The sequence below is a fragment of the Balaenoptera ricei genome, chromosome 6 (genome assembly GCF_028023285.1).
Source record: "Balaenoptera ricei isolate mBalRic1 chromosome 6, mBalRic1.hap2, whole genome shotgun sequence".
NCBI classification, from domain to species: domain Eukaryota; kingdom Metazoa; phylum Chordata; class Mammalia; order Artiodactyla; family Balaenopteridae; genus Balaenoptera; species Balaenoptera ricei.
Window position 1 is genome coordinate 103198801 of NC_082644.1, and position 27020 is coordinate 103225820.

Below are 27020 nucleotides of genomic sequence, written 5' to 3' on the forward strand. Positions count from 1 at the left end.
AGAGACGCGCGCGCGCGCGCACACACACACACACACACACACACACACACACAGCCTCAGTGTGTGTAGAGGACAGTGGACCAGAGGCACCCAAGACCCTGCTTCCTCCAGGGCTCTGGGATTTCTGGGAGCAAACACTGTCCCTGCCTCCCTGGGGGAGCTGGAGGGGGAGACAGCCCGGCCCCCGACCCCAAGACACTGTCCCTGAAACAGAATCATATTCTCTCACCAAGCCTAAGAGGATTTGATGAGCACCAATTTCTGGGGCCCTGCACCCCTTCATTTCTTGTCAACCTCATCTCTCTGGACCCTTCTCCTTTCCAATTTCCATAAACTAGACCCTGTCCCATCTCCCCAGAATTAAAAGGGGCTGAATTCTCTCAGTCTTAACTCTCTCTTTTGGCACTACTATTACTAGCATCATACTAGTACGTCCACTACTACTTCTACTACTATTGCTATCACTGCTTATTAGTACAACCAGCACTTCTACTACTACTACCACCACCAGTCCTTGCAGTACCAGTACTTCTGCTACTGCTACTATTAGTACTACTGGTACTTCTTAATACTATTGCTACTACCAGTACTGTGACTACTATTACTATTATTACTTATATCATCACCTCTACTGCTACTACTAGTATTTATACTACTACTATTTTACGACTGTTACTACTACAACAACCAACTTCTATTTACTGCTACTTCTAATAGCAGCAAACGTGATGAATCAAACACAATGGGTCAAGAACTGAGCTCAGCTATCAATTGATGTAATTTAATCACAGCAACAGCCCGCTGTGGTATTAATAGTCTCCCTACTTTATGGATGGGGAAACTGAGGCTTGCAGAAGCTAAGTAACTTGGCCAAAGTCACAGGGACAGTAAGAAAATGAGACAGGTTCTTGACCAGCAACTTGACTCTGGGGGCCAAGTTTGAGACCTAGAAGTCTTCTTCTCCCCATCCTTTGATGGTTTCCTGAGTACATCTTGGATTATCTTGAAGCCTCAGGAAAGGATTCCCTGAAGTTGAAGAAGGAAAGGGGCCCTTCCCCTCTGCAAGACATCTAGAATGCTGTGAACAAGGTACATAGTAGGTGCTCAATGCCTACATCGTTCGAACTAATTGGATTCTCGTAACAACACTGAGGTCAGGACAAGGGTCCAGATGTTACAGCTGGGGAAACTGAGACTCTCAGAAGTGCTGTGATCTATCCAGAGGTTAGAGTTGGGACTGTACGCCAGAACTGTCTTTTCATGACCTCGAATATGACGTGAACTATTCCTCCCAGCCATGAACTCTTCGATATGCATTACACTTCCCAGTTTACAAAACTCACACATCTATCATATTATTTCTCACAGTGACCCTCAGAGAGAGTGATCAACTCCATTTCATGGATAAGAAAGCTGAGGCTCAGATTGCTAAGGCAGCTTTTGAAGCACTCCTGGGGGGTCAGTGGCAAATCCAGGATTTGAATTCCCCACCCCATCCCCCCAGAGCCTGAGTGTAGGGCCTCCCAGCTGGGAGAATCCAAGAGGCCTCTCTCAGGACAGCCGTCCTGCCTCACTCTGTCCAGCCACTCCAGCCCCTGTGGTGGGTGAGCCCATGGCCCCTAGGGGCGGAGAGAACTGGTTATTTCCAGCCTGGTACTTAAGGGCTGGCCAGGGAGTGGGGTGTGGGCTGGCCAGAGGCTTCTGTGTTCCTGAGAGGGTCTGGCCTTTGGCTGCTGAGACCTAGGCAGGGGGTCAGGGATTTCTGTCCAAGCCATCTAGGCTAGCCAAAGCTGGGCAGGCCACCCCTCCCCCAAAAGGTAAGATGTAGGTAGCCAAGACACACACAGGCAGCTCATTCAACCCCCTCCAGGTCAGCTGACCCCGTCCTGGGCCGTGGCCCAGGCTGGGTACTTCCTGGGCTGCTCCTGAGAGATGGAAAGAGCAGGCAGCCGTCCTGATAGGGGCCTGAAGCAGTCACAGAGGCCTGAAGATGGATTAAAAGCCAACACGTTATGCTCTGAGCACCTACTCTGTGCCATCCTTCCTCCCAGCAGGTCTGGGAAATTGCCACCCATCACAGATCCCTCTCCCCCTTGCGTGTGGAATGCTATTGCCACCCTGACCCTTTGCAAAGCACTAAACACTGCCTGCCTCAGGACCTTAGCACGTGCTGTTCCCTCTGCTGAGAGCACCCTTTCTTCAGCTCCTCACATGGTTGGCTCCTCTGTCTTCAGGTTTAAATTTAAAAGCTCAGCTTTCAGTGATGTCTTCCCTGACTCCCCTGGCTAATAAGTTCCCTCCAACCACCCCCCCCCCACTCCCCCCCCAGCTTGTCTCTCACCCTCCTCTGCTTCCTCCTCAGCATTTGAATTTAATTTTTAATCTACTTGTTGATGGTCTCTCTCCCCCATGAGAACAAGGACAAAGTCTGTTTTATTAACCATCATGTCCCCAAGGTCCAGCAGACAGCCAGACAGTTTGGAAAAACATTCATCATGTGAACAAATGGAAAGGAAGTGAAGGCATTTGCCCACGTCCTCACTGAGGGCATCATCAGTTGAAGACGTGGCTCTGCCTCTCTCCAAGTTGCCACCATGCCCCCGTAAGCAAGCGCAGTGATCACGCCACATTCTCTGCAGTGGTTCTTCCTCAGCCCCAGAGGCACGTCCTTTACACGTGGGGCTCTGTGCCCTCACAGGCCCTCCAGCCTCTGCTTGCATATCTCCAAAAGACAGCAAGCTCACCCCATCCGTTGCAATATTTGATGATCCCTTTCAATGCTGTGTGACCTTCCGAATGACAGAGCAGGCTGTTCTTCACAAGTTCTCAAATGCTGAAGAGGAAGAATTTCTGTCACTAGCACAAGGCTTTGGACTTTGACAATGCACTTTTCTGTTTGTTCATTTATTTCCTGAGCCCTCACCACGGGCCAGGCCTGTGGTCGCCAAGTAGCGAACAAAATAGCCTTGGTGGCTCAATGATGTTTAAGGTCTGTGATGGCCTGTGAGCCATAGAACAGCGCTGGTGGTGGCAGAGGGGCACGTGCCGTAGATCTGATGCTTCTGAAAGCTCATTGTGCACGCATATCCCCCGGGGATCTTAAGATGCAGATTCTGCTCCAGCGCATCTGGCCAGAGAATCTGCATCTCTCAAGCGACGCTGCTGCTGCTGCATGGACCACACTTTGAGTGACAGGGTGTAGACCCAACTGACAAATGAGAACAGTGAGGCCCAGAGTGAGTAAGGGACTTGCCTAGGGTCACCCGGCCCGGCAGCAGGGGCTGAGGAGGGAGCGTCCGGCTCCCCCGGCCAGGGCTCTGGAATTCACGGTGCAGGCTGGGCTCAGTGTGTCTTTGTGAGCTGCAGCATACCTGGACTCACCCGGGCTGCCCGCCCCTGCCCATGAATAGTGGGCCTCTTTCCTTCCTGCACCAGGCTGGCGGGCGCACGCCCACAGACGCCCCCTCTCCTGCACACATACTCACACACACTCACACACCCTGGCCAGCCCGGCTACCCTCCCTATTTGGGGAAAGTCAACAAGAGCATTTGAAAAGTCTTTCTGTGTGGAGAATCTGTTTGTATAGGGGGAGGAAACGGAGAGCTGGCCAATAGGTAGAAATATTAATGAAGCTTGTTATAAAGGGCCCATTCACGGCTCTCCGAGTAAATAGGGCTCTTGTCGGGCTGCCACGTTATCTGCCAAGTTCAAGAATGTGGTTTGAAAAAATAGAATTTAAAGGGGTGAGGTGGAGCCTTAAATGGCCAGCCTGCTGGAACTGGAGCCAACGACAGGGGGAGCCTCCGCTGAGGGGCTGGGGGCACCGGGGCGCTGTGTCTTGGGGTGAGGGGCTGCCCAGGAGAAGGGCGGGGGAGGAGCCACTGGTGTCGGAGCTCAGAGAGCATCCCACCCACCGTCCACCATCCACCGTCCACTGGCGTGGAAGGCCTGGTGCTGTCCCTGCTTCCCATTGGTATCTGGCCCGGGGCTTGCAGTTCTTCTGTTGGGCCCCCCACATGGTGATGCGGGTCAGGAATGGAGTGTTTTAATCCCAGCTACCTTAACTCCTCTGGGAATTTTGCCCCTTGGGTTGTTGGTAATGGGGTCTCTGAGTGGCAGGAAGAGAGCTTTTCAGTAACTTTCAGCCATACTGCAGCACTACTCCACAAAGCACAGCCATTTTCCCCTGCCCCCTAAATTCTACCTTACAAATTGTTACCCAAACAACATATGAGAAAGAGCATAAAAGACTCAGACCCTCAATCCACTCAGCTCACACAGGGCAAATTCTGGGCTCAGAGAAGGAGAGTGACCCACTCAAGGTCACTCGGCAAGTCTTTAGCAGAACCGGGGCTTGCTTCCACCAGTTCCTTGTTGCACCAGGTCCCCAGGACTGCGGACGGTGGCTGGCCCAGAGGAGGTACCTTGTCATTTCAAGTGCACAGTGTTTTATTTTTAGCCCCCTGACTTAAAGCAACTTATAAACAAGGGTCCTGTCTTACGCCCAATTTGCCCCTGGCCAGCTGTGCGGCCTTGGGCAGGTGACTTTGCCTCTCTGAGCCTCAGCTTCCCTTTCCATTGTAAAATGGGGTTATTGAGACCAACCCCTCCTGCTGAGAAGACACAAAGAGAGGATGTTGGTGAGGTGCCCACTGCTGTGCCAGGCCCTCGGTGGGTGGCCCAGGACAGTGGCTGTGAGTGTTTCTTTTTCTGTCCCAGCCTGCGGTACAAGAGTAGAGTCTCCAGGAAGACTGTTCCCTGGCCTCTAGGTTTCAGGGCATGGTTTCTGCTTGGGTCCTAGAAGGCTGCCCCACGCTGAGGGTCATAGGAAGCTGGTAAATTGGGAGTCAGGGGCTTCTGCCACGGGTGACGTTAGGCAGCACAGCCACACCTGAGTGTGAACTATCGCGAGGGTCTGAGAAAAGGCCCTGCAGGAAGCCCTGGCAAGCGGCTGACCTTCCATCCCCTCTCCGAAATGCCTGCCCAGAATCCACCTCTGTCAGACAAGGGTTAACCTATGTGTGGGAGAACATTAACACTGGCTTTTCTTTACAAATAAAAGGGGGGAAATTCCTATAAAGCAGAAAGGAAATAATCATCAATGCAAAAACTGAATGGAAACATTTTTTTAAAGACCCTGCCAGGAGCTGGCTCTGTGACCTTGAACAGTGGGGAACTTAAGGATATTTGGAATGCAGGGAGGCAGCAGCATCCCTTTAAAGGGAGGTGGTGTGCGCTACCGTCACAAGCACAAGTTTTGGGGCCCACAGCCTCAGGCTCAAACCTGGACTCTGCTCCTCATTGGCTGTGTGACCTTACGCAAATGACAGACCTCTCTGGGCTTCCATTTCTTTGATCTGTACAAGAAAAGAGAAGAGAGGGTTAAAGTGTGTGAAGCCCTGGCACATCGCGGATGCTCGTTAAATGTCAATTTCCTTTCCTTTCTGGGCCTCTTGGCAGGCCAAGGGGAAGCGTCTGACAGGTCTCACCAGCCAGACCTGAGAGAGACCCAGCTCTGCAGGCCTCGGCGCCCGCACAGCAGCTCAACAGCCTGATGCTGACTATGTCTTCACCGCCCTTTACAGTTTGCAAAGCACTTGTCTACTCACCATTAGAGCCTCGCAAGAATCCTGTGAGGTGAGTAGGGCAGTGTTCCCTACCCACTGGGCTGGACTGAGAGAGGGTAAAAGACTCGAACCCAGAGCTCTTGGGCATGGCCCAAATCTGTCTTCATTCCTTCAACAAATATTGGTTGAGGATTATGTGCCAGGCACTGTGCCGAGCATGAGGGATACCGTAGTGAGTAAAAATAGACACAGATGGATGGATGACAATTGGATGGATGGATGATAGATTAATGGTGGATGGATGATATTTGGATGATGGATGGATGATGAATGGATGATGGATGGGCGGTGGATGGGTGATGGATGGATGAGTGAATGAAGGAAGAATGGCAAGTTCCTTGAGGACAGGATCCTTGTCTCTTCTTTCCACCACTGTGTCCCCAATACTGAGGATGGTGCCTGGCACCGAGGAGGAGCTAAAACTTGTCACGTGGTATCTTCTTTGGTGGTGTGGACTCAAGAAACAGGCTACACAGATTTCTAGCTGTGTGACCAAGGGGAAGTTACTTAACCTCAGGGTGCCTCAGTTTCTTTATCTGTAAAATGGGACTGACAATACTTTATAGGTTGTTGTGAGGATTAAATGAGTTAACACATGAAAAACCCTTAGAACAGAACTGTCTGGTGCAGAGTAAGTACCATGTAAGCATTGGTCATTATTATTTTTCTGGTTTTACTCCTGAATTCCCTTCTGTCTCCTTAGGAAGATGATAAATTCTTTGAAGGCAGGGCTCTGGGTGCCCCACCTGGGAAGCCTCCTAGTAGAAGCGTCTGTTAATGCTGTGGTTCAGAGAGGGGAAGACGTTGAGTCCAAATCAGGGTCAGAGAAGTCCAGGGTGCACACTCCACCGGGGCCAAGGGTAGAGCTGGCCCCTGGCGGAGGTGGGCAGGTCGGCAGGATGGTCAGAGCTCTGGGCTGGGAGATAAAAGGTCACATGTCCATTATGGCCCTGCCATGGTCCTCCCCCCTGGGGCCCAGCCTTCTTTGAGCCTGGGTTTCCTCTGTTAGACATCCAGGGAGATAGTCTGCTGTGAACCAGTTGAGTCTTAGACTGAGGAAACACGAATCAAGCTATCTTCAGCTCCTCATCCTCAATTTTCCTTTCTTTGAACGGATTTTTCCGAATCGGAAAACTTGAGCCTTTGCTAGCCTTGGAACACACACGCACTCTCTCGCGCAGCCGAAATGCTGTGTCAGCATCAGCTAGTGGTTGAGGATGGCACCAGATGCAGGGCTCATTAATGCCGCCGAGCAGGGCCCAGGGTCCCCCCGGGTCAGCTCCCCAGAGCACACAGGCTGAGCTTTCTCTCTGAAGGCCGCCGACAGTCCCACCTTGTCCTAGCCCTGCGATTTATAGGAGCCAGTGGTTGACACAAGTTCCCGCTCGGCGTGGGCTCGTGGGACCGTGGGCTCCACTAGACGCCAAGAGCCACAGAGAGAGCTCCCGCCCGCCTGCCCCTCACTCTGTAAGTGAGTCACTGGGGCTTGGAGTGGGCCACCCTGGGGGTGGCTCCTTGTTGGAATAAGACAGTCACCTTCGAACAGAGCAGGCAAAGATGGCATGCCAAACCCTTAGCTTGGCAAAGCTTCTGCCCAGAGGGCACCAAGGTACCTCCTTCTAGCCAAGGAATTGCAGGCACTCGGGCTGGCATGGCCCTCTGGGAGCCGTGATCCCAGCTCCTCCAGATTGAGACGGGGAGACAGAGGCTCAGCCCGAGAGGGGAGTCAGTGAGGCCATGACACACAGCAAGTCAATGGCAGAGCTAGAACCCTGGAGACCAGGTTCACGGGCATCTCCTGCTGCCCTGCGGTTCTTCTGCTAAAGGAAAGGGAGCAGCTGAGGGCCTCCCTGGCTTCTAAAGCTGACTCCTGGCTGGTCTTCTGGGAGCCAGGTGGGCGCCTGGACCTCTGGTTTTAAGGACAGATTCCTGGGTCTCCCAAGTTTCTAGGGAAGCCAAATTGATGCCCCTTTTGTATGACAGGAAGAGAAAGGGATGTGGCATGGAAGAAAGGCCTGGGCTTTGCAGTTGGGCACACCTGGGTCCTAATCTTGGCTCTGTCAGTTACTAGCAGGATAAGCACGGGCAACTTACTTTCCTCCTCTGAGCCTCAGCTTCCTCATCTACACAATGTGGTAACTTGTCACCTACACGGTGGGTCATGATGTCAAGTGTCTGGCACATAGTAGGCACTTAATAAATGGTAGCTACGGCAATAGCAACGAGTTCCGCTCCAACTGGCTCAGGCAGCCTCAGTGGAGGGCATAGCTGGGATAGGACCTGGGCTTTTTAGGTGATGGGGCCCTAAGGTGATATGCAGGCACTGGAGGACTGTCCTTTCAGCACAGGCAGGAGAGCCCTGGGGCTGAAAGCCTGGGGGCCTGCCTGGGTTACCAACCTGCAGGAGAATAAGTGGGCAAATCTCAGCTCTCTCTTGGACTCAGGCTCCCCATCTGTGCAGTGGGTGTTGGAACAGCAAACTAAGGTCACTGCTGAAAACTCCAGGCTGGCCCAGCTGGCAGGGTGAGGACAACACCCACACTGGGCCTGCCTCCTGCCTAAATGGACGTTGTCTGAGGAGGTAGAGACTCAACCCAGGGCATCCAAGACAGGAGGCAGGTGAGCGGGCGGGCGGTTAGGAAGGAAGGGACCGGACTAGGCTGAGCCTGGCAGAGCAGGGCTACTGTCTCAGGTCCCCGGGCTGATCATCCAAATGGCTGTGAGGGCCCAGTCTTCCTGGGCCAGGCCCAGGCACTTAGGACCAAGGGTTCTTGGCAGCAGTGAGGAGAGGGCCTCAGCCCTTCCCTCTGACGCTTAGCTTCCTGGGCTGCAGCCACCCTGGCTCAGGGCTTGGACCCACTCCCCTGTGTTAGGTCCAAGCAGCCTGCAGGGTCTCCAGGAAGCAGGGGACACGCTGGGAGGCCCTAGGCCTGGTGGGCCAGGCTGCCAGAGGCCTCTCTGCTGCACAGTTAAGGCCACACTGCTGCAGAGTGACCTTCCTACAGCTCCGTGTCTGCCATCTCCTCAGCTCAAAAACCCTCCGTGGCTCCCCAGTGCCTGGAACCAGCTTCATATTCTGGGGTGTCTGTGGCTCATGGAAGAACTTCAAAGTGTCCCGGAAGCCTCGACCTGGGTGCCAGACATCGGGCATATACAGTTGTCAGGGGAGAGTTCTGGAGTTTCATCAGATTCACATAAAAAGCCACCGCCCCACGGGCTGAAGTCCAGGCTCTTGGTCAGCGTTCAATGCTCTCTCCAAGCTGGCCTCAGGTCTCAACATCTGCCCCTTCTTGTCCCTCCACGCCACTCCCCGCCCTCCCTTCCTCATCTCCCCTCCTGGAAGTTCTCCCGGCTACTGGCCCTTCTCCCAGGCCCCACAGCATCATCGAGGCCCCCCTCCCTTATAGTCATTCTCAGAACCGTCCTCTCCTCCACCCATGGCTTTCACGGGGCTTAGACTTTGCCCTTGCCTGCCCGGACCTTTGCAGTAGCCTCTTGTGTGCTCGCCCTGCCCTCCCCTCCTCCAGCCTACCTGCCAGCCCTGCTGTGTCACTCTCCTACCCAGATCCGTTCTCTGTCCCAGATGAGTTGGATGATAGGGCAGAGGGGAAATGGAGAAGGAGGAAGAGGAGCAGGTAGAGGAAGGGGAGGAGGGAGAGGAAGAGGAGGGAGAGGAGGAGAGGCAGAAATGAGAGAGAAACAGACAGGGAGAGAGAGAGGCCTTGGACAGGAGAGAGACATGCAGGAGAGGCAGAAACAGGGGGAGATACATGGGGAGAGACTGACAAGAAAAGAAAGGGAGGGAAACAGGATATAGAGACACAGGGAGCTATATAGTGAGAAACAGAAAGAGACAGAGAGATGCAAAGCAAGGCCAGCAGAGACAGGGATAGAGAAATAACAGAGACCGCAGCCAGAGAGGGCTGGCGCCAGAAGCCAGGCAGAGAGAAAAGGAGATTGAGCCCGGGGGTGCCCTCGGCCGGCGCTAGAGAAATGGCTTTCCAGTGCCTTCCATCCCTGGAGTCCTGCTTCTCCTCCCCTCCTCAGAGCAACTGATGCTCACTGGGGAGCGAAGGAGCAGGGCCTGGTACCTGATCCCGCCGCCTGCTGGCTCCCCGCCCTCCCCACACTGGAGGCTCTGGCCTAGCTCCCTAAGACACATGTAAAAGACTCCCCCATCATCACCCTGCAACCCTCTGTCCCTTAAGAAGTGACCGTGGGCTGGGCTGGGGGCATCACAGAGTTTTAGAATTTAGGGACCTCCTAGTTCAGAAAGTCCAGCTGGCTGCCAGATAAGCTGTGTGATACTGGCCCGGGACCTTAACCTCTCTGGTCCTCTGGGGAAGTCAAAGGGCAGATTCAATGTTGTCTGTGAGGGACACTGAGAGGACTTGTGTTACACCCTCTCAACCCACCTGCTCCCAACTCCCTCCCAACCCCAGTCCCACTTGAGGCTGATCTTGTTTCACCGTATCTATGACCACTGCTCTGGAAGGCGGGAGAAGAAAGAGTTGGGGTGAAAGCTCTGGCCATTTCCCTGGGGAGCACACGGCCCCGGGCTGATCTCACATTCCAGCTTCACCTCTGCGTTGGTCTCCGCCTCAGCATCTGAGATGGGAATTAAGTTACCTGTTGCCAGAAAGAGCCTGGTTAACTGTTCTCTGCCCAGGAGGATGGCCTGGTCCTTGCAAAGCCAGGGTCCTGTTGGGAAACTTGGCAGGAGTATGGAAGAACAACAAAAATAATTGTAACAGTAGCTAGCGTCCACTGAGCTCTCACCCGCTATTCTGCTAAGCGTCATCCATCCTGGTCTCAGTCACAAGACCATGCGACATGGGTGCTCTGATTCTCCCTGCTGATAGTTAGGGAGATTGAGGCTTGGGGCCAGTAAATGGTGGTGACATTCAACTCCAGACAGCCAGACTTCAGAGCACTCTTATCCCTTTAAAGGGCATGACAAGAGTGACACCCTTGTTGGTGCCACACCCATCCAGGCAACACTGCTGTGGGCCCAGCCCAGGACTGGGGACCAGGAGGCAGGATCCAGCAGCCCCACCTTTAAGTGCTCACTACCCAATGAGAGCAAAGACAGTTACCCAATGGGCAGAGGACGTGCCCCTTAATGAGCACCTACTACATGCCAGCCTCTGTGGAACGCAGCTCAAGTACAGGCTCGGCACATTGCCTGGGTTTGGATTCGTGATATACGACTTATCAACTGTGTGACATTTGGCAAGTCACTTAACCTCTCTGTGCCTCAGTTTCCTCATCTGCAAAATGTTTCCTTGAGTTGTTGTGAGGATGAAACATACTGATTCTTAGAGGGGTCTCAGAGCCGTGCCTGGCATGTGCTGAGGGCTTAGGCCTGTTACCCACCATCTTCTTCATCACCATCGTCATCTTCTTTATCAGCACTTTTTGGAGACCATCCTGTTTAATCATCGCAGTAATTCTGTAAGGTTGGCATGATTATCCCCATCTTATAGATGAGGAAACTGAGGCCCAGAAAGGTAAAATGACTTGCAGTAAATTAGTAAAAGGCTGAACTAAGATTTGAACCCAAGACCATAGAAACATGGCCTGTGCTTTTAACCATCTTGTGTGTCAGAGAAAAAATTCTTCCTTTCTTTTTCTCTTTTCCTCCCTTCCTTCCTTTCTCTCTTTTCCTCCCTTCCTTCCTTCCTTCCTTTCTTCCTTCCTTCCTTCCTCCGTCCCTCCCTCCCTCCCTTTCTTTTCTCTCCCTCTCCCTCTCTCTCTGTCTTTCTTTCTTTCCTTTATTCAAGGAATATTTATTGAGCATCTTCTACATGCCAAGTCCTGTGCTGGGGCTGGAATTCCTGTGCTGACCCCGGAGACCAGAGAAATGTTTTCTGCTCCATTCTCACTGGCTGGACCTTGGCCTCCTCCCACCTCCCTGGCTGCAGCTGCAAAGAGAAGAAAGCTTTGATTGGGCCCTGAAAGGTGGGCGGGGGACAGGCGTGGGAGGTATCCGTTGGGAGGCAGGCTCCCTGCCTGTGACACACAGCCTCCCTCTGTGTCCCACCGGCTCTGTTTACCTTCATGAGAAAGTGCACTTGTCCAGCCCTGGGTTAATGAGGTAAGACTTCATCTAGTGGATCCTGTGGAAGGATGTCTGGGAGGAAAGGGATGGGCAACAGGGGGCACAGAAAGAGAAGACTCAAGGCCCAGGAAGCAGACGCCTTTACCAAGGTCTGCTTGTGCCTGTGGGGGTCCCTGGGGGGCCGGAGTGAGAGGAGCCCGGACCAGTCCTCAGTCCTCTGCAAGGTGGGGTGGGGAGCATGTAAGAGGGGTTGCCAAGTCCTCCAACGTGGGCCGTCTCAGCCCCAATCATCAGCCCTCGGCTCACATATCCCTTCCTTCTAGAACCTTCTCAGACTGGTTCCAGGGCCCTCAGCTGGGTTCCCACAGCCCCTTGAGCCCCTACGGATCACTTGTCACACGGACCAGAATGGCCCGGTTATTTCCCTGCCCCATTCTCACCTCTGGGCTTTGGTGCTTCTGTTTCCTCTCCTTGGAACTCTCTGCCCCTGTTTAGCTCCCTCACCTCATCCAAGCTCTCTTCAAATGTCACCTCCTCAGAGGGGCCTTCCCTGACCACCCTATCTAAACTAGGCTTGTGGTGATTTTAAAAACATGGCTGCAAATTTCCTGACCCTCTTCCTAGCAAGAGGTGGGGTCTCTGTCCCTTCTCTTTGATTCTGGGTGGCCTTGTGACTGCTTTGACCCATAGTGTACGGTGGAAGTGACACAGTGGGACTTCACAGAGGCTAGGCTGTGAAAGGCCATGGAGCTTCTGCCTTTTTGCTGGAACGCTTGTTCTTAGAGCTTTGAACCACCATGGGAAGTCCAACCGCTCTGAGGCCGCCATGCTGTGAGGAAAGCCAAGCCACATGGCGAGGTCATATGGGGGTGATCTGGTCAGCTGTCCTGGCTGAGCCCACTTTTTAGTTACCTAAAGCCAAGGCACCAGACATGTTATATTAGCTTCTAATTGCTACTGTGTTTTCAAATTACCGCCAACTCAGTGGCTTACGATAATGCAAATTTGTTCTCTTAACACTTCTGGAGGTCAAGTCTCAAATGGATCTCACTGGGCTAAAATCAACCTGCTGGCTGGGCTGCATTCCTTCTGGAGGCTCTGGGGGAAATCCTTGCCTTTCTTCAGCTTCTAGAGGCCGCCTGCATTCCTTGGCTCATGGCCCCTTCTTCCACCTTCAAAACTAACAGAGTAGCATCTTCTAACCTCTCTGACTATGTCCCCCGCTTCCCTTGTCACATGTCTTTCTCTGACTTTCCTGCCTCCCTCTTTCCCTTATAAAGACTCTCACTATTCCGTTGGCCCTGTCTGAGTAACCAAGGATACTCTAACCACTTCAAAATCCTGAATTTAATCACATCTTCAGAGCCTTTTTACCACATAAGGTAGCATACTCACTGGCTCCAGGCATTAGGACGTGCACATCTTTGGTTGGGGGCGACAGGCACTCTTGTGCCTACCACAAGCATGAATGGAGATGCTTCCAGATGAGTCCAGCCCTCACCTGCTCACACCCCCCCACAGCCATCTGAGTCTTCCCAGCCGAGGCCCCAGACCTCAAGGAGCTGAGGCAAGCCCTCCCCGCTGTGCTCGGCCCAAATTCCTGACCCACAGAATCCGTGAGCATAGAAATGGTTGTTGTGTGAACCACCGAGCTTGCGATTGTCTTTTACACAGCAATGGGTAACTTTAACAAGCCTCATTGGTCTCATCATATTCAAACCACTTAGCCTGCTTTGGTTTTTTTCTCAGTACTTATAAAACTAGCTTATACGTTCATGGGTTTCCTGATCTATTTTCTGTCTCCCCTAACTGGAACATAAGAGCAGGGGAATTAATACTTGTTGCTATGTCCCCAACACCCAACCATGCCTACCAGATACTTGTTCAACAAATTCATGTTACCCCCCATCAGACTGTAAGATCCCTGAGGTTAAAAACCAGTCTGTCTTGACAAACACTGGTTTCCCAGAACCCCAGCTGGGTCCCAACACAGCGGAGGGGCTCAGTACATGTTGAACAAGTGACCCTCTCTTCTCCATCTAACTCCTTCCTCCTCGAGAATTGTGAAGTCAGAGGGAGTTTGGAAGGCACCTCTGAGTTCCTCTTCCCGGGGCTCACAGACTCAATTGCCTACAAGGGCCAGCTGGGAACATATGTAAACTGGGCCAGTTGAACTGTAAGGCAGTTGGGAGTGCTGAGGCCTGTGGCCAACTGGAAATTGCCCTACCACCCAAGGCATTTCTTTTAAAGATGGACACGTGAACAACCAATCAAAACATGTCTCATCTTGTTATTTCCTCCCCCTCTCTGGTCCTCCATCCACTCCCTGCCCTTCCTTGCCCTGCCCTGTGCCCCAGGAGGCTCACCTCTACATGCTGCACAGCCTCACCTTGGCTCCCTTGTCCCCTAACTTCTGAATGGGTTTGGTTTGTGGGGACACCGCTATCGGAGGGCAGGAGGGGAGAGAGGCTGGGGTATTTGCACCCTCTCTGCCCTGCGCTACTGTAGCTTTGCGATGGCTGCTTTCCTAAGGCTGCACCTCCTGCCCACCCCCCCTAACCCGTTCCCTCCCCTTGCCCCTTAGGCTGGGATGGCAAGAGCTTCTCACTGCCCCCAGGTCTTCACCAGCCCCGGCTGATTCCCACAACCCTGCCCAGTCCTCTGTGGATGCCTTGCTTTGAATATTTCCACGGAGAAGTTCCATTCTAATTTTTTTTTTTTAATCACTGTCACTAACAGTAGTATCACTAGTTATCAGCTAGTCTTTTTGCCTGGAGCGTTGAATGCTGTCACAGTTGACCCCTTTAGCAGTGTGTGCTGCCTCCTGCCAGGATCCTGAGTGTGACAACATCTGTAGACCTCCTTTGGCCCTGGATTCTGATCCAATCTCCCAACCGGGCCAGAAGTTTCCCCTCAAGCCCCTGCCAAAGAGTCATTGATTTCTGCTTGTGCTGCCCCTCACCCCTGCCAGGCCTGGCTGATTACCACCCCCCATTTTTATCCGTACGTTGTTTTTTTTTTTTTTTTTTTTTTTAGAAATTCACGTTCTTTTATTTATTTATTTATGACTGTGTTGAGTCTTCGTTTCTATGCGAGGGCTTTCTCTAGTTGCGGCAAGTGGGGACCACTCTTCATCGCGGTGCGCGGGCCTCTCACCATCGCGGCCTCTCTTGTGGCGGAGCACAGGCTCCAAACGCGCAGGCTCAGCAATTGTGGCTCACGGGCCCAGTTGCTCCGTGGCATGTAGGATCTTCCCAGACCAGGGCTCGAACCCGTGTCCCCTGCATTGGCAGGCAGATTCTCAACCACTGCGCCACCAGGGAAGCCCCCGTACGTTGTTTGAAACTCAAGTTCCTTTTCCGGGTGGGGTGAAATCTCCCTCTGGAGCTTTCCCCAAGGCCACCCAGACCACATAGACTGTTGTACAGGACAGCCCTTCAAGTGGCTGTCTGCCCACTGAGATGACTCTGCTTCAGGTCAGACTCCCCTGATACTTCTCCTGGGCCTCAGAGGACCTCCCGTCTCTCCCCTGTCCCCATTCCCACCTATGCCCCAACCAAACATACAACATAGAAATCTGTTGATTTTGTTCCTGGGTGTTGGAGGCCAAGAAGAGGGTGAAACATGTCCGCCCTTGGGCTGGATTGGATTTTTTGGGAACAGTAACTGAGTCACTTTTCCATTAACAGACAGATTTAAGGAGCTTTGGAGACAACTTTCTCACACACTTGGCTTTCATCAATGGTGGTCAGTAAGTTCCCCATATCCTGATCTTCTTTACATATTCCCCCAAGATCAAGGGCAAGGCTGCCAGGATTCTATCATTGTCCATGTCGTTCTGCCATGACCCAGCCAAAGTTGGAGGGAGTACAGCTCTGGACCCTGGTACCCTTTCTGGGTACCCAGGAGTCTCTGTCCCTCTCTGGGCCTCTTTTTCTTCTTTTGAAAAATCAGGCATTTAGATTGGGTGGTTTGAAAAAAAGCCAAAGTCTGACATCCTCTGTATATGGGCCTTCTTTTCCACAGCACTTTATCCCAGTGGTAAGGGCCCCTTCACATGTGCAATGATCTGACTAATGCCATCTCCCTAGTAGGCTGTGGGCTCCACCAGAGTAGATACCTTTGTGCGTCACCTGACAGTAGTAGGTACTCAGTAAATGTTGGTTAAATGAATGACTGCCTGGTTGAATTTTAAAATACCATCTTCAGTTCAGTGTGTGGAGAGTCCAACTCAGCTCCACAGGTCACCTGGGAACTCCATGGTGGGCCCCAGCCCCAAATGGAACACTGAAGAGCTTCCTTGAAAAATTAAAAAAAAAAAAGGAGTATTCTTTTTTCCTTGCGGCCCACCTGGCTGCCAGGCCCCCTTAAAAGCCCCAGGAATATTCCCCCGAGGCTGCCCTGGTGGAACAGCCCAGAACTCTGTAAGGAGCTGCATCGGGTTGCCTTTTTTTCCTGCTGCCTCCTAATATTAACCTGGCGCTGGGTCTCCAGCCCCCACGCAGTGATGGGAGGCCCTGGATGGAGCCAGAAAACAGATCCATCTGGAAATAGAAAAATAATGCCAACACTAGCGGCTTTGTCTGGCTTCCCCAGTGGGGTGTGGAGCAAGCCCATGAAAGGGGCTTTGAGGGCCGGTGGGCGGGTGAGGGCCGTGGAAGGGAGCGCCTGTGTACCCAGCATCAGCTGGGTACCTGTGCCCAGGCACCCAGGGCAAGGGACAAATCCGTAGGGATCAGGGGCTGTGTCACAGCTGACTCTGGGACCAACCAGGATTCCACAGTGTTCCGGCCCGACCTTGAGTCTGCGTGACCTTGAGTGAATTGCTCGGCCTTTCTAGGCTACCTTGCCCCTGTGTTTCAAGTGGCGGTAATAAGCTCTATGCCTAGGAGTTGATCCCATGGCCAGAGCACCCAGCCCAGTGCCTGGAGTAGAGAAAGGGCTGAATAAATAGCTCCAGCGGTGACTGTAATTTCTGACTTCAGACCTTGGGTGAACCCACTGTGCCTCTGTCTTCCCATCTGGGCAGTGGGCCGTGGCCCAGGGTCCTGCGGCCCTGGAAGCCAGTGAGGCGAGGTTCAGCGGCCCTCTGCCCCAGGACAGAAGGAGGCACCTCCCTCCTGCAGGGAGCCCACCTGTGTGCACAGCGCCTGCGCAGACAACTCAGAAGTGGCCGGAAGCTCCCCACGGCCCGTCGCCAGCTTCCTAGGAGAGCCCGTGAGCATCCCTGGACATTGGCTGGACACTGGCTGCTCTCAGAGACTCAAAGGGCCTGGGATGGGGGCAGAGAGAGCCCTGGGCTGGTCCCCAGCAGCTCCTGCTGCTGGCTTAACCTGCAGGGGGCTGTGAGAGCAGGAACCCCAGCTCTGGGTTTATTTTCCCATGCTTGGTGTGTTCTTAGGCAAGTTATGTCTTTCCTTGTTGATGTTTCCCCTTCACTCACTCACTCACTCATTCATTCATTCACTCATTCATTCAGCAAACATGTATGGAGTGTCACCTCTATTCCAGGCTCTGTTCTTGTCATTAGAAATATCAATAAATGACAAAGTATCTATCCTCCTTGGGGGCAGGAGGAGGGGAGGGGCGCACTGGAGGGGAAGCAAGCTGGGGTATGAGGAGGAAGTGACAGGGCAGTTTTGGACAAATTGAGTTTGCAGTATCCATGGGACCTCCAGGGAGTTGGCTAGATGGGCACGAAGCTCACGGGAGCCAACTGTGCTAGAAACAGAGCACTGAAGAGAGGAAGGACCTGCCTGGCCTCAGTCTCCCCACTTACCCACAGCCCTCTGTGCTGGTGATGATGATGATGATGGTGGTGATGATGAGCATTTATTAAGGGCTGACTCAGTGCCAGGCAGGCCCCATATCAAGTGATTTGTGTATTGCCTTTCATTTCATTATCAGAACAGCTCTGAGGAGTGAGTCTGATTATCCCTATTTTCAGAAAGAATTGAAGCTGAGAGGTGAGTGTCTTTGGCAAGGTTCCCTAGAAACAAATCCTGAGACAGAGAGACCAGATGTGTGGTTTAGTGATAAAACCTGGAAGGGAGGGAGGGCTGCCAGGGGGAGCGGGACAGGGAAGGGAAGGAGTGAGGATGTGGGTTCTGCAGTGTGGACGGCACGACGGGCACCGGCGGGCTTTGGTACCAGCATCTCAAGGAGGCCACTGACTCGCGTTACTTGGGCTGGGTGCCCAGCAGGCAAAGGGAGCAGCCTGTAGTGACGTCATCTGAACTCACCATGCTGCAGCATCTGGGGGCTTCTGAAGGGCTTCTGGGGGTCATCAGGGGTCTGGCTGAGTGGGAAGGGCCCTCCTGGCTAGAGGCTGAGCCTGTGTCTTCCAGCTCCTCTCCTGGCCTGTCCTTGGTGTGTGTGACAGTGTGTGTGCTGTGTGACTGTGTGTGACCATGTGTGTGCACGTGTGTGTTCTCCTCTCTCTCCTTGGCCCATTTCTTCTTCAGTTTCTCTGCCTGTATCTCAGAATCTCTGATCCCTCTCTTGCTCTCTCCCTGTGATGTTTCTTTCCTCCTTTTTTTTTTTGGGCCGTGCCATGCATCATGCGGGATCTTAGTTTCCTGACCCGTGATTGAACCCGTGCCCCCTGCATTGGGAGCTTGGAGTCTTAATCACTGGGCCACCAGGGAAGTCTCTCTCCTCCATTTAAGACATATATTTCTCCTGGTGCCATCTGTCGTGCTCTTTTTCTGTCCTCTCTCTTCTTGTACATGGCTCTGTCTTCTCTCTCTCCACTTCTCTTTAAGTTTCCAGCTTCCTTTCTGTCTGCCTCTCTGAATTCTGTCTCTTTTTGTCTTTTCCTGCCTCCATCTCTGTCTCTCTGCCTCTTTCTCTCCTGTCCCTGCCCATGGCTGGGCCTGATACTGAGGGTCTGAGGACTAGGGGTGCCTGCATCACTTCTCCATTGGGTTTTCTCTTTTCTTTTCTTTGGTTTTTTCTCCTTTCTTCTGTTTCTTTTTCTCTTTTTTCTTCTTTCTTCCTTTTTTTCTTTCTATGAGTTTGGTTTTTAAGATTCCACATAAATGTGAGATCATACAGTATTTGTCTTTCTCTGTCTAACTTATTTCACTTACCATAATGCCTTCAGGGTTTATCCACGTTGTCGCAAATGGCAGGATTTCCTTCTTTTTTATGACTGAATAATATTCCATGGTACATATAGAGATGCAACCACTTCTGATTGGCTTGTGTCCCACCCCATCCCCAGCCGTCCTTGAGCTGTGATTCCAGGCCAGAATCCACGCAGACAGCAGCCTTTGGCCAGCTCTGTTCAAGATGGTGGGAGGGGTTCAAAGGAGAACAAAGACAAGGATGATGCTAGACGCCCAGTTGGAGGTATGTGGTCATCAGCACCAGGGAATCAGGACCTGGCTCTATAGGAGGGGAAGCCCAATGCTTGTATTTTCAGATGGAGAACCAAGGCCTGGAGGAGGTGGGTGGAGGGCTTTGGGGGATTGGTGGACAGACTTGTTCAAGGTCTCATAGTGAATTTGGCAGGTTCAAGGCCAGAAGTCAGGGCTCTGGGACTCCAAGCCCGGTGCTTTTTGCACAGCTGCCAGAGGCCTCCTCATAACGTGTGGCTGTTCTCTCTCCCTAGCAGCTCTCAAGACCCTTCCCAGGGCTGCAGGCAGGGCCAGGGAAGCATTGAGCCAATCAGGCCTCTCCCAAATACCCCACCCCCTTTCCAAACCCCTCCCTCTCAACATAGTCACTCCAACTGAGCTTTAATTTCCAAGACCTCACCTCCTTGCCAACCCCACAAACCATACCCGTGCCGTGACCCATTCCTCTGGGGTTCTGCTCTTATCTTTGTTAGCAAGGAGCCAGCCAGCTGCTCCAATAAATCTTCCAAGGTAAAGTGCAAATAAGTGTGCTTGGGACGATGAGCTTGTGAGGTAGTAATTGGTGCTGTGATCTGTGTGCATCTTCCTTCATCCCCGGTTCAAGCAGCTGGTCAGCCCTCAAGATGCTCTGGTGGCTGGAGTTTTGGGAGAGCTGAACGCTGGGGCTGCTTGATGTAAAGTCTTGTGTGAGCTCAGAGAGGAGATAAGGGTCCCAGAGGGGAAGGGAAGAGGCGAGGAGGAGGAGAAAGTTGGCATTGGTGGGTCCTCGGGTTGGTGGGAAACAGATAAAGCCTCAGAGGGGATGCTCCACGGTGTCCCTAGGAAGACTGGATGCAACACATTGGTTTCTTAGCTTCCTACGTCCAGAACCTGCCACCAGGTCACTGGACGTAAAGGGACATCTGGCACAGACAGTGTGCACCTCAGTGGCCACAGATGGGAGCAGAAGAACAGAGAGATCTCCCAAAACGTATTACTCTGCATAAGACCCCAGGACCTTTGCATGACCAGAACCAGGATAGGGGGATGTAAAGGAGCCTCAGTAATGACCAACACTGAATTTCCTGCCAGCACGGTGATGCACGGACTCAAAGTTGGAATTTAGTTTATTCAAAGAAAATAGAGGAAGGCCATATTTCTTGTACCCTGTGTTGTGGACTGAGATTTAGCCTTTGTGCATGTTGAATAAGTGAGTTAGACAATGAAAGAAGAATGAAGGATCCCTCTCTCCCCTCCAGCTAACACAGTCTATCCAGAGACCTCTGTCTAAAGGAGCATCTCCTACAGATGGGGGTTTCCAACAAGGGTAGGCCACGGAAGGACATATTTTGAGGCTGACAGAGTCTCTGAATCACCCAGATATGGATGAAACAAGCTATGACTGGGTCCAGGGACAAGCCCACCTCCTCTGGTTGCTGAGTCATTGGGGAACACACTGCCTGAGGAGACATAGTTACTGCCTCTCTTTCTCTCTGTCCTGTGTGAATGGATGCTGATGGAGGAGACCAGGGCATTGGCTGCCACAGCGGCATCCTTGTCTACACCTGGTGATGTGGGCTGGGTGGGGCTGGGTGGGATTACGTAGGGGCCAAGTGGGGAGATGGCTAGGAGAAGGTCAGAAGGCAGGCCAGGCTCTGGAAGCCTCGGGGCCAGGAATGCTGCCCATCACAGAAGGAGGAGTGGTCAGGCAGCCACACAGGTTGCCTTTGCGCATAATCCCTGCTGGGACTGAATGCCCCCTTGTGTGAGGTCCTTGTCTGCGCTGAAGTAGGTCACAGAGTTGAAGGATCACAGAAATCTTAGCCTCAGAAGCATGGAATCATAGAAGCCAAAAGGCAGTGCCGAGTAGGATTCCAGGATTTTAGAGCCTCAGAGCCCTGGCATCAAAAGGCATGAGAAGTCTTAACACTTTGGGCATGAAATTTTATGGCTCAAGTGATCTAGGAACCACAGAACCTCGCACTTGGATGACCCTTGGAGGTTCTCATGTCTGATATACTCCCCAGTGCAGCATTCCCTTCTAGAAAGTTCTAGAAGGTAGCAGTCTTCTTCAGATAGGCAAGGAGGTGACAGCAAGGCAGGACGGGACACAGGAGGTTTCCGTGTGGGATGGTTTTAGGAGTTCTGGGTTGGAATTCCTGACCCAGAATGTCTGTGTCAGTGGCTATCTCAGAATCTGAAATTGCACCATTATCCATTCTTTCTCTGGATCTAGAAAGTCCTTTGGACTCCAAGGATCTGTTTTGCTGTAAACCACTTCTCAGATCAGAACTGCCTCTCAGGACCTCCTCTACATGGGCTCTGATGAGCGAGGCAACTCTAGATCCAGATGGGACCCTCCCCCCAACCCAGCACCACCTCTGGGTCCTCCTTTTCTTTACATTGCCCACCCAGCTCCCGGCAGGAAACCAGCTGGCTGGGAGAGGCAATTCCAACAGTCCTGAGGCTGGCCACGGTGTACAGTGTGGTCCCGCCTCTAATCCCACCACCTCCTGGGGGCAGGCGACATGGGCAGCAGCCTATAATTTGGGGGTGGGAGATGGGACGCCCAGGTCAGCTTTGACCAGGGGGTCCCCAGAGGAAGGGAGTGGTCCAGGGGTTTGGAGAATCAAAGCCTTCCTCTCAGCTCCCTTGGTGACCATGAAGATAAAAATATTTATGGACAATTTTCCTCTCTCTGGGGACGGCCGGGCACAGAACAAGGCTGTTTTTTTCCTTGGCTGTGGCTGACCTCTCAGGATGCAGGGAGCTGAGACAAACACAGGTTGTTTATGGGGTCTGCAGCAGCCCCACAGACACATGCTGCATACAGTTTCCCCTTTTCAGCTTCTGGCAAGTTGCCCAGAGGAACAAGGGTGGGTTTCTGTCTTCTGTTAGCTTAGTTCTTGGTGGGGCTGGAGGGATTTTTTTTTTTTTTCCCTGAGAGATGGGGTGAATGTGTTATGGTGAATAACATGTTTCCCATAATTTGCCTTTTGAAAACACAAGGAAATTTGCGTATGTGGCTGCAACAGCCTGGACAGAGAGCCTTCTGGCCCTTCATTTCCCCACCGTGTCAGACTGCTCGAACTCAATAAACACTTGTTGACTGAATGAATGGGTCATAGAAATGGCAAGCCAGAGCTGGAAGGAAGGCCCCCTGGAGATCCTCTGGGCCAAACTGCTCAGGTTTCAAGCAGGGAAACTGAGGCCCAAAGAGGGGGAAGGGATGGAGGCTGCATAGAGTGGTAGATTTCACAGCTTATGATGATGACAATAATAACGATAATAATAATAATAATAATTATTATTATTATAAATCTTTTCTGGGCGTTGGGTGTTTTCCAATTTACCAAAAGCTTTCCCATTGGCCAGGCTCCCAGCAAGACTGTGGAGGAGGCAAGAAAAAGATTAGAATTCCCTGTGTCATGGACCAGAGAAAAGAAGTTCAAAGCTATCAAGCAACTTGCCCACTCATCCAGAAAGGGGTGAGGTGGAGTTCAGGAACAATTTCAGGCTTTTTTTTCCACTTGGGTGTGAAGTCCACCCCAGACTCAGCCTGACATTAAATCCCAGCTCTGCCACATGTGAGCTGTTGAAACAGCTCACGGCACCCATCCAAGCCTCAGTTTCCCCATCTGTAATTTGGGGCTTGCACTCTCGAGAATGGCACCAGAGAATGGATACGAACCCACCTTGGAAATTGTCAAGCAAACGGGGGGTCCCATTGCTAGAATTATGATGTGTCAGTGGCTCCTTCCATCCATCCAAGGGAGACAGCATTCTGATTCCAGCTCTTGAGATAAAAATAGCTTTAAGGGGAGGGGAGCAGCTCCCCAGGATATCTGGGCAGGATAAAAATAACCCTCAAGAACAGCTGGCTCCTTTTCTTCACTTTGGTATTCACCCACAGTCTTCTGATCTCTTATTCGGTTTCCCAAGTCGACCTACCATCCTAGGCAAACAATCCTCCTTGTTCTGGGGCCAGGCGGTGGCAAATATATTCCAGGCTCTGGGAGTAGAGGCTTTGGAAGCGAGAAATATGGGTCCCATCCCACTTCTGTTCACAACTCTCTGTGTGGTTCCAAGCAAGTCGTTCTCATAGTCCCATTCTTCCTCCATACTGTGCTGTCCAATAGAACTTACTCCAAGGATGGAAGTATTCTATGTCTGCACTGTCCAATACAGTAGCCACTAGCTGCATATGGCTTTTGAACCCTTGCATTACTGTCAATTTTTCCCTTTAGGTCTGTTAGTATTTGTTTTACCTATTTAGGTGCTCTTATATTGGGGGCATACGTGTTAATGAGTGTAATATTCTCTTCTTGAATTGATCCCTTCATCATTATATAGTGTCCTTCTTTGTCTTTCTTTACAGACTTTGTTTTAAAGTCTATTTTGTCTGATATGAGTATTGCTACCCCCACTTTCTTGTCATTTCCATTTGCATGAAATATCTTTTTCCATCCCCTCACTTTCAATCTATGTGTGTCTTTCGCCCTGAAGTGAGTCCCTTGTAGGCAGCATATCGTAGATTCTTGTTTTTTTTTATCCAATCTGCCACTCTATGTCTTTTGATTGGAGCACTTGCCTATTGAACATTTGAAATGTGGCTAGCATGACTAAGAAACTTAACTTTTATTTTATTTTTTAATTTTACAGAATTTAAATTTAAATAGCCACATGTGTCTAGTGACTACAATATTGGCCAATGCAGGCTTTTAAATGGAGATGGGATGAGCACCTGCCCCGAGTCCTGTGGTAAGGATTGATAGCATGTATGTAGAGCCTAGCACGGAACAGATGCTCACTGCTTGTTTACGCCTCCCTCTCCCCCGCCCCCTGGAAATGTGGATTTTTACAAGTGTCTTGGAGCTGAAGAATCCCCCTTTGGGAACATGCAACTCCTCTTTGAAGACTGGTGGAGAGGTGAATGGAATGGTGGGAGGAAAGGGGCTTCTGTGCTGGGTGGGCTGGGAGAGCAGGAAGCATGTCCAAAGCAGATGACAAGGCCAGGTCAGAGTTAAGGACAAAAATGGCTGCACCTACCCATTTCTACCTCCACTTTTTTACTTTCATGGGCACCAGTACTCAAAAGGGGTCTATCTTAGAAATTCCTTTTCTTTGCATAGGTGTGGTTCAGATCATGGACTCTAGAATCAGATGGTTCCTAGATTAGAATTTCAGTTCTATCAGTTACTAGCTGTGTGACCTTGGGCAAGTTGCCAGCCTCTCTGTTTCCCATCTGTAAAATGGGTAGAATAATTCCTACCTCTGAGGGTTTTGTGAGCAATCAGTGAGCTAATGTGTGCAAAGCTCTGTGCAGTGGGCCCAGCACATAACAAGTGCTTAAGAAACAGAAGCCATGGCCAATTTTGTAGAAATAAAGCCCTTTAACTCCCACCCCAACTGGAGTCCAGTGAGATGCCTGAGAAGCCAATGATGGGGTATCTCCAGAAGACCTCTTTTTGGGTGGTCGTCATGGTGAAGAAGGGACCAGGCACAGGAACAAGTCCTTGTACCCTCAGATGGCAGATAACCCATCAAACTGAGCTGGAAGCCATCCTGAAGCATCTAGCATTTCTGTTGATCCTGCCAAATGGCAGTCTCCTGGGACCCAACCAGAGATGGGAACTCTGCTACCTCTTGAGGTAGGTGATACAAACTGATAGAAAGTCTTTCCTGGAATCCAAGGGACGCCTGTCTTTCTGTGATGTCCTGCCCTTGGTTTTCGTACAGGCTCCACTTTCCAAATTCAAATTCCTTCCATCGCTGCCTCAGGTGGGAGGTGTGTGCTGATTGGTCCTAGTGAAAATATCCAGCGCAGGGGCTGGCTCACCCGGGTCAAGGACAGGATTAATCTTTTTTGAGTTGGAGGAGCTGAAACTCAAAAGCTCCAAACCTTCCCCCAGTTAAGAACAGAGGATGTCTTTCATCAGCGTGTCTTATTTTGTGGGCAAGGGAACTGAGGGGTTGTTGTTTTATCCATCTGTTCATCCACTCCCTCGCTGAAAAATAATTATTGAGCACCTACTGTGTGCCAAGGAACACAGAAATAAATTCCTGTCCCCTAGGTTTATAAGCTGGTAAGGAGACAGCTGTTTCAACTGTGATTATAATGGTGTGATATGGGCTATCATGTCAGGGATGGAACTAGGGTGAGGTGAGTAAAGCAGTTATCTGAGGAACAAAATTTAATGCAATGCCAAAAAACTCAGTCATCAAGATAGATAATATTTTACTGTAATATTTTATTTTATTTATTTATTTTTTTTGGCCTTGCCGTGAGGCTTACGGGATCTTAGTTCCCCAGCCAGGGATTGAACCCAGGCCACGGCAGTGAAATCACCGAGTCCTAACCACTGGACCACCAGTGAATTCCCTGTAATATTTTTAAAAATCAAAATGAATGCAGAAAAATCATGATGAACAAAAGATAAAACTTTTAAATGAAGACAGGATCAAAATGACTGATTTTTCCTTTTGCCTCAGGCTGTAATATGGCTTGGCTCAGCACTGTATTATGGGGGATGTCGGAGGGCTGCTGTGGGACAGAAAAGGCAGGCAGGTGATCCAGCCAGTGACGTGCTGGAATGAACTCATATCGGTTTGCGCATTCCTTCCCAACCCTGCACTCAGAATCTGGCAGATGCTAAGAATCCGGGTTTTCCCCTCCCTTTCTGGAGAGCCGATTGTTAACTATTTGCCAGCAACCCACTATATCCAGCCTGCATTGGGGTGGGGGAGGGCCCTTAAGAAAATTTTCCCGGAAAAGGAGATACCTTCCAAATTTTGCAGGATAAGAATCTAGAAAAGGAGAGAAAGAACATCCCTCTAAAGGAGGAACTCCATGTGTAAAGCACCAGAGGAGTGGGGGAGCAATGTGTATTGTTTTTAGGAAACTGCAAGGAGCGGAGTGTAGTTGGAATAGGTGATGCTGCAGAAGAAGGAAATTTCAAGAAGGCAGAGAAGGTCACAGCACCAAGTGATGCCCCAAGACTGAGTAAGATCTGGGATTGTGCTGGGGGAGGAGACTGCAGATCTAGGGGAAGAGGAGGACGCTCCCTACTTCTGCAGTGTCCAGACTACCAGCCCAAGCAGGAGACCTCAGTGGTGAGCTAATAAATAACAAGATCTCTGGGGGAAAAAGCCCTGATTTATTACATTGGCCAATTTCAGAAGTGTAAGTACTCCCACCCTGGCCAATTTCAAGCTGCCAGTGTATGTCACTGAATGTCGAGTTAAGCAGAGATGCTCGGTAACACATCATTATATAGTATGTCCACCCTCCACTTACAACAGATGTAAATAATTTCAAGAACACAGATAAAGTGCACTAAGATAACTAGAAAGAGATGAGTTTTGAGTGTTTGTTACTTTGTTTTTAATATAATTTGCTTTTAAAATTTTAAGTTTATGCAATCTAATTCTTAATAAGAGCTTGACAGCAGCTCACAAACCTCCTGAAAATTTAACCAGCTGCTCTCCTGAGCCAGTCAGAGTAGGCATGAGCCGGCTCCAGGACACCAGTTGGTCCTTACTTTCCGTGTGTCCATGGTGGGGCGGTGCTTTCTGACTCCCTGGGCTTCATCTTCCCCACTTGAGAGACTGGATCAGCTTTATCATGACGTGCTCTTTGCCCTGGCCCTCTGTGCACAGGGACATGGATCTACGCCTCTGGGTGGCTTCCCGGGATGAAGCTGCAGTCCCTGGGACATCAGAGAGTCCAAAGCAATCAAGATTCTCAGATCTTCATCCAGGAAAAAGGACAGTCCGGGGCCAGTTTTGGCCCCAAGTTTTCATGTCTTCATCACTTCAAGAACTACTGTTTTATTCTGAAGGATTGGCACCTAAACGATCTGAGAATATTACAAAAATAATGATAGTAATAAATACAACCTATATTTGTTATACTTTTACCATGTGCCAGACACTGTTCTAAGTGCTTTATATATATTAACTCATTGAGTCCTCATTATAGGCACAAGGTT

General features: G+C 51.1%; 1 protein-coding gene across 8 annotated transcripts in view; it reads left to right on the plus strand.

Moving 5' to 3' along the window:
• The window catches only part of COL27A1 (collagen type XXVII alpha 1 chain), a 186584-nt gene that overhangs the window by 6786 nt on the left and 152778 nt on the right, over positions 1 to 27020 (plus strand). For all 8 annotated transcript variants that reach the window (XR_009503756.1, XM_059925413.1, XM_059925421.1 and 5 more), the window contains one exon: positions 5462 to 5638. Coding sequence is in view for 7 of the 8 variants with exons in the window: in XM_059925413.1 (XP_059781396.1) it covers positions 5556 to 5638 (83 nt within the window). In the remaining variant the exon portion in view is untranslated. The remainder of the gene's footprint in view (positions 1 to 5461; positions 5639 to 27020) is intronic.